The following is a 7,922-nucleotide window of genomic DNA, read 5'->3' on the forward strand; positions in this document are numbered from 1 at the left end:
GTTACACAGCAGAGTTCAAATGCTCCCTCCCTGTTGCCTTCTTAAGCATTTGAAATGAATTAAAAACCCTTCTCCTTTAGACATCACTGAAAAGGATTACCTTCTTTGCCTTTATGGGTCTGGGAGTTAATTTTGCAGAAAAGCCAAAAGCTTTTCTGAGCATCTCCAGGGTCTCCAGATGGGATCAACTACAGGGTCTTCCAATAAAATAAATGCTGAAGACCACTTAAGTTTTTGCCGGTTTTATTCTGGTCAGGCAGTGCAGCAGAACAACAGCAAATAATCGTGAAAGTCTCTGACTTAAGTGCTTCTCCAACAAACAATTTCATGCCAATACCTACTGTTCTTGGCAGACCAAATTCCCTTGTGGGCCTCATGTATAGGCAGGTGGTATCTTTGCTTCATTGACTATTATAAGAAAATCCATTGTAATCTCTGTGTGGGGTTCCACAGTACGAGAGCCTCTGTTAATGCTCTGAAATATATTCCACTCCAATGAGCAGAAGTCCTCCCTGCAGCTGCCTCTTTGGCTGTTACAAAAGATACTGCCTCCAGCAACAGCCTCTCCTATTTGTTCAAAGTGTACCGCACAATGATGGGCTGAAAGAGCCCTGCACAGAACTGCCAGGGAAAGATGTAAGAGTGAAATAATCAGCCTGCTATTTTAATGACAGAACTGTGGTTGGAGTTGCTAATGCAAAAGATCAAAGACATCATCTTTGTGGTGGCCCAGCCACAAGAACAAGGAATAGAGATTGGAAAGCCCAGTCTTCACTGGTAGCAGCAGCACCCACAGACATTTCTTGGGAAAAGGTATACAAGGCAGGAATCCTGCCCTCCAGGGGCATCTAGTTGGGTTGTTGAAGAACATAAAGGAAACCTCAGAGTGACCCATGGTTTCCTTGTCTTTTATAATTAGTTGCAAAAGGGCTGCAGTCAGCCACCCCTGATGGACAAACCAAGGCTCCCTGGGCGTGGTGTGCTTGAGATGCCATGTGAGAACTGTTCATCCTGATGTAAAGACTGGTCTGGCAAGTCTCCCGAGTTACCAAGCTCCTGGGCGTCTCCATTTACTCATGTGAAAGCTGCTTATACTGAGTTTTAAGGGCCCTTTTGACCCCTGACACAATGCGTTCAATTCATGCCCACCAGTGGTCATGGAAGTGATGCAAGACCTTCCCTGTGGCACCTAGTCCCATTCCAATGCCTTCATTCTCTTTGAGACATGCAGGTCTGGGGCTCATTCCTGATCTATTTGGATGGCATTCTAGCTCTACCCTTCTGCCATGTTTAAAAATCCATCTGATATCTTTAAAAGGTGAATGTTTCTGTGTAAATTATACCTCAATAACCTGACTTTTAAAAAATCTGTTTTTTTGTTTGTTTGTTTGTTTTGTTTTATGAGAGAGTCTTGCTCTGTCACCCAGGCTGGACTACAATGGCCCAATCTCGGCTCACTGAAACCTTTGCCTCCCAGGTTCAAGAAATTCTCCTCTCTCAGCCTCCCAAGTAACTGGGATTATAGGCATGTGCCACCATGCCTGACTAATTTTTGTATTTTTTAGTAGAGACAGGGTTTTACCATGTTGGCCAGGCTGGTCTCAAACTCCTGGCCTCAGGAGATCCATCCGCTTTGGCCTCCCAAAGTGCTGGGATTACAGGTATGAGCCACTGTGCCCGGCCTAAAAATCTATTTTTGAAGCTTCCATTTATCTCAGTAACTCTCCCTCAAGGCTCTTAACCTACAAGATGTAAACCACAGACACTGGGGCAGTTGGTTCTGGTAGATGGCAAGCCTACATTTTCTTTCTTTCAGTTGGTGGAGACTTGGTGGCTTTTAGAAAAGACACCCCTTGTAGCACCTTTTGATCCAGGTCTCCATACACAGTGGGAAAAGTCCAAGAAGTTCCGGATAGACCTTTCTGGAAGTGGGTAGGGCTGGGTCACAGAACAAGAACCCAAGGAATCACTGGATCATCAGATGCCTCCAATTAAGTTTCTCTTTTCATAATAAAATTTAATTATAAATTTTCCTTTGAAAAAGTCACCTATTTACTCTGGCTTCCTCAGATGCACACTTATTCATGAATGCAGAAGCACATAAAGGAGTAAAAAATACAGGAGTTAGAGACAGGGCTGTTGTACTGGTTGAATGTAATAATATAAGTGAAGAGCTGAATGTTGTGTTAACTGAGAGTAGGCTCTGAATAAATGTCAGTTATCCTCATTCTTGTTATTAGTTGTGCCATTATTGGGTGTTGCCTTTAGTCGTCTTGCTGGGCAGAGTCTGTTGTAGTTATCATCTGACATAGTGGGGAATCTCTGAAAGGAATATATGGGGCAAGCTCTCAATCCTTTCCCAAAAAGCTTTCTGATATCTTGAATGGAAAATGTAAAGGAGAGACCGTGAATATGATTAATTTCTATTAAGGTTGACTTATGGCAGAAACTGACTTCTTTCAAAAGGAAGACATTTCTTTAAAAAAAATCTTCTATTTTAGATTCAGGGAGTATATGTGCAGGTTTGTTACAAAGACATATTGTGTAATGCGGAGGTTTTGGATGCAATTGAATCTATGAGCATAGTACTCAATAGGTAGTTTTTCAACCCTTGCCACACCCCCAAAACATCTAGTAGTCCCCTGTGTCTGTTGTTCACATCTTTATGTCCACATTTACCCAATGTTTAGCTCCCACTTATAAGTGAAAACATGCGGTACTTGGTTTTCTGTTTCTATGTTAGTTCACTTAAGAAAATGGTCTCCAGCTGCTTCTATGTTGCTGCAAAGAACATGATTTCATTCCTTTTTATGGCTGCATATTATTCCATATTGTGTATGTACCACACTTTCTTTATTCAATCCACCATTTATGGACTCCTTAGTTGATTCCGTGTCTTTGCTATTGTGAATGGTGCTGTGATGAACATATGAGTGTATGTCTTTTTGGTAGAACAATTTATTTCCCCTTGGGTATATACCAGTAATAGGATTGCTGGGTCAAATGGTAGTTCTATTTTTAGTTCTTTGAGAACTCTCCAAACTGCTTTCCAGAATGGCTGAACTAATTTACCTTCCCATCAACAATGTGTGAGCATTCTCTTTTCTCTGCAGCTCCTCCAATATCTGTTTTTGTTTGTTAGTTTGTTTGGTTTGTTGGTTGGGTTTTTTTTTTTTTTTTTTTTTTTTAGAGACGGAGTCTCGCTCTGTTGCCCAGGCTGGAGTGCAGTGGCACAATCTTGGCTCACTGCAATCTCCGCCTCCTGGGTTCAAGCAATTCTCTTGCCTCAGCCTCCTGAGTAGCTGGGACTACAGGCACACGCTGTCACACCTGTCTAATTTTTTGTATTTTAGTAGAGATGGGGTTTCACCATGTTGCCCAGGCTGGTCTCAAACTCCTGAGCTCAGGCAATCTGCCTGCCTTGGCCTCTCAAAGTGCTAGGATTACAGGCATGAGCCACCATGTCTGGTTGTTTTTGTTTTTTTGTTTGTTTGTTTTTTCTTAGTAATAGCTATTCTGACTGGTATGAGATGGTATCTCATTGTGGTTTTAATTTACTTTTATCTGATGATTAGTGATAATGAGCATTTTTTCATATGTTTGTTGTCCACTTGTATGTGGAAGATGTTTCTTAATCAGACCAGGAAATATATCACATTTTTTAAAAGAAAAAAATCGTTTTGAATCCGATGCCACAAAACAGCCCACTTTTTATTTTGTTGCAACCTAGATTTAAGAGTAACCCAGAGGAGTATGGTAGACAGCCCCTAAGATGGCTCCCAATGATCCTCACATCCTGACATTCATACTCATGTACAATCCCTTTGCCTTAAGTGTGGTCTTCCTTCAATAAGAAATAGAATATGGCAAAAGTGATGAGATGTCACTTCTCAGATTAGGTTATTAAAAAAAACTATGGCTTCTATTTTGAGCTCTGTGTGTGTGTGTGTGTGTGTGTGTGTGTGTGTGATCATTGGCCCTGGGAAAGCCAGCTGCAATGTTTTAAGACAGCCCTGTGGAGGCTCATGTGATAAGGGATGGAGGCTTGACAATAACCACATGAGTGAGCTTGGAAGCAAATACCCCAGCCTCAGCTGAGCCTTCAGATGAGACCACAGTCTCAGCCAGCATCTTTACTGCAACCTCACAAGAGACTCTGAGACAGAGACACCCAGTTAAGCCATGTCCAGATTCTTGACCCTCAGAAGCTGTGAGATAATAAATGTTTGTTGTTTTAAGGCACTAAATTTTGGGGCAATTTGTTACACAGCAATAGACAACTAAATTAATAGTAGAGGTTACACAGTTGGGAACATACTTTTTTCTTTAGATACTCTAGTAATTTCTAGCATAGAGATGGAGGGTTTGACAATAATAATCATATGATTATTATTTGATAATAATAATCATAATAATAATAATAATCTTGAGTACTAAATTTATACTACTGCAAATTACTAATGGATTTTGCTAAGTCTTTAAAGAAATAACACCAAGATTATTGTGGCAGTTGGGGAGGTAAGTGGGGCTTGTAGAAATCATATCATATTGCCAATAAAGGGAGATGAGTGCTGCCTTTTAAAATGGGAGTGGTGGTTGTGTGGGACAGAGATATGCTTAACTTGTTCTGTGTGACCCTGAAGAGGCAATGACTGGAAGCTGCAGGCAAGCAGGTGTGTTTCTACAGAACTTTCCTAGTATTTCCATGAAACACCGAGAATAAAAGTCATGTCCAAAGCTTCACTGTTTAAAAATTGCATCTACAGGTGAAAGCTGTCTGCAAATAATGAGAATGCTACTGTCTACTTATACGGGAATTTGGGGTGATTTCAAAAGTTATTATTTTTCAGTTATTCTTTATGTTGTTATATTGTCTTTGCAATTAAAATAAAATGTAAGAAAAGAATGCTACACACTTTGTATTGTTAGAACGTGTCGCATTTTGGTTTGTTAACTCTGTCTCAGGCTGATCATCTCCTTTCTTCACAGAGAAAAGTCTGATGATCCCAGGAAACATCATTTCTTTAAAACGATCAACTTTCCTCGCCTGGAAGCGGGCCTAATCGAACCCCCATTTGTGCCAGACCCTTCGGTGGTTTATGCCAAAGACATCGCTGAAATTGATGATTTCTCTGAGGTTCGGGGGGTGGAATTTGATGACAAAGATAAGCAGTTCTTCAAAAACTTTGCAACAGGTGCTGTTCCTATAGCATGGCAGGAAGAAATTATAGAAACGGGACTGTTTGAGGAACTGAATGACCCCAACAGACCTACGGGTTGTGGGGAGGGTAATTCATCCAAGTCTGGCGTGTGTTTGTTATTGTAAATTGCTCTCTTTACCAGACAGGCAGCAGGAGTCTCAGCTGACATAATCCTCGAATGTTCCCAACACGTGGAAATCTGTGGAATGAGGGCTAATCAGTTAGGAGGGACATCACAACCACAAAACAATTCAAAGGACAGGCAAGCTCACTACTAGGACACATTTTATTTTCTTTCTCTTTCTTTCTTCACAAAGATGAGTAAAGTCTCAGTTTTCACTGAGGGCTGGGAAAAGGAACACTCAGGTTTATTTTGATAAACTGAAAGCATCAGCCTTTTACCATCATGTCCCTGTGTATTACGCAAAGTCCTAGGAACAGAGAATGGAACTTTGTGGTGTGCCCAGAAAATGAGCATTTGCAATTCTTAGTAAATAATCATTTTAGTTTTTCTTTGTTTATCTCTGTTTTTCCCTTCATCTTTCTTCTGCTTCTATACTTATAAAAAGGATTTTGAAGCTGGAAACAAATGTTCCTGACATTCTCCCCCTAAAAAGGAGTGGATTACAATATTTTGGCAATGTTTTAGATCACAGAATAATTTTCAATTTCACTGACAGTTTCTTTTGCAATTTTGTGGAAATAATTTACTATCATAATGCTGAAGCATTTTAAATGTAAACATCCATGACGTCTGTGAATTAAAGCATTCTGTAAATTTAGTGGAGTCCTTTAAGTAATATGGTACAAATTGCTTAAACTTGCACTACCATATGCCATCGGTTCCCAAACTCTGCTGAACTTTGGAATCACCTAGGGATCTTTTAAAAAACTAATGCCTGACTCCCATCCATAGACATTCTGATCCCCACTCCCAGGTATGGGAACAGCTTGACCATTTAGAATTGCAGAAGCTACCCAGGTGATTCTAATGTGCAGCAGAGTTTGGCAGGCACTGCCGTGCACATTTGAATGTTATTACATTCAATCTTATTTTGGTAGCTCAAAACTTCAATCATACATTTTGATGGCAACTTTTCAAATGTCCCCAAAGTATGTCATTTTAGCAATTGCAGTATAAATGAAACAAGACAATCTATTCATCTTATAGCTTCTCTTGTCCTTGCACACTTTAGTTTCTCACACATATCTTGGGAGCTCGGTCTCTTGGCTATTTCAAGGCCTGAAGGAGACCTATGGGCTTAGAAATTGAGTTGAGCAGGCCAGGTGCGGTGGCTCATGCCTGCAATTCCAGCACTTTGGGAGGCCAAGGTGGATGGATCACGAGGTCAGGGGTTCAAGACCAGCCTGGCCAACATGTTGTAAACCCCGTCTCTACTAAAAATACAAAAATTAGTCCGGTGTGGTGGTGCGCATCTATAATCCCAGTTACCCAGGAGCCTGAGGCAGGAGAATTGCTTGAACCCAGGAGGCGGAGGTTGTAGTAAGCCAAGATCGCACCATTGCACTCCAGCCTGGGCAGCAAGAGCAAGACTCCATCTCAAAAAAATAAATAAAGAAAGAAAAGAAATTGAATTGAAACAATAGTAACCCTCATTTCAAGTGGCTGCCCAGACAACACTGTATGGTAGAATTAGCACTTCTCAAAAGCACAGCCAAGGTGAGAATTCTAAAGCTGCGAAAAAATATTTGGGATACAAATATAAAGCTGGGTGATATTTTTTAAAAGGATGTATGTGCACATAATAAAATCTAAATTTATCCCAGTGGTAAAAAACCTGGCTGAAGTCAATTTAAAAGTTTTGTCCCTTGAGTTAAGGATTCAAGAGCTGCAAAAGTGCCAGTCAAAAAAATGTTGGTTAACTGGAATCTGAATAACAATAATACTCATCTACAAGACAGCATTAACCATACCTGGAACAAGTTAATAAGAAGCCCTCTGAGAGTTGAGGCCTAGGCTGGTGCACCTGTGGCTCACTTTCCCATTCCTCCTCCATCCTCAGCATGCTCCCTAATGCTCCAAATCCTAACCTAGGATGCTTAGATTTCTGTATCACCAAAGCAAGATAGAAGTGTGGCCAGGAGATTTTTTTTTTTCCTGAAGTAAGAAAGTAAATTAAAGTTTGGTTAAGTTTTGAACAAGTCCCTTTTAACAAAAAAACTGACTGGTGATTAACAGAAATCCAATTAACCAGAGCACTCCAATGGTAGAGTTCTCAGGATTGGGCTTTATAGACGTTAGACATTTAAAAACAACATCGTGTTTATTTGTTGATTATGCCTTAAAGCTGGCAGAGGGACAAATGCAAACTAATAATTAAAGATAAATATCTCAGTTTTTAAAAGGACAAAAAATTTGGAGAGATAAAAAAATAAAAATGTCTTGTTGCATTGGTTCCTTAGTGTGAATTGCCTCTGCTTTCAATAAACTTTAAATGCAAATCTGTTTTATATCTTAGAACTAACTTAGGAAAATAATTGAATAAGTAGTTGTATTAATCCATTCTCACACTGCTATAAAGAAATACCTAAGGCTGGGCATGGTGGCTCACGCCTGCAATCCCAGCACTTTGGGAGTCCAAGGCAGGCAGATCACCTGAGATCAGGAGTTTGAGACCAGCCTAGCCAACATGGTAAAATCCTGTCTCCACTAAAAATATACAAATTAGCCAGGTGTGGTGGTGTGTGCCTGTAATCCCA

At 40.3% G+C, this 7,922-nt stretch overlaps 1 protein-coding gene across 1 annotated transcript in view; it reads left to right on the top strand.

Annotated features, from left to right (window-relative positions):
• Nucleotides 1-7,618, top strand: part of GRK7 (G protein-coupled receptor kinase 7) — a 54,545-nt gene extending 46,927 nt beyond the window's left edge. The window contains exon 6 of the mRNA XM_054480206.2: nt 4,990-7,618. Within this exon, the coding sequence (XP_054336181.1) occupies nt 4,990-5,326 (337 nt within the window). The 3' untranslated portion in view covers nt 5,327-7,618. The remainder of the gene's footprint in view (nt 1-4,989) is intronic.
• Nucleotides 7,619-7,922: the final 304 nt, after the last annotated feature.

The sequence above is a fragment of the Pongo pygmaeus genome, chromosome 2, assembly GCF_028885625.2.
Source record: "Pongo pygmaeus isolate AG05252 chromosome 2, NHGRI_mPonPyg2-v2.0_pri, whole genome shotgun sequence".
NCBI classification, from domain to species: Eukaryota; Metazoa; Chordata; class Mammalia; order Primates; family Hominidae; genus Pongo; species Pongo pygmaeus.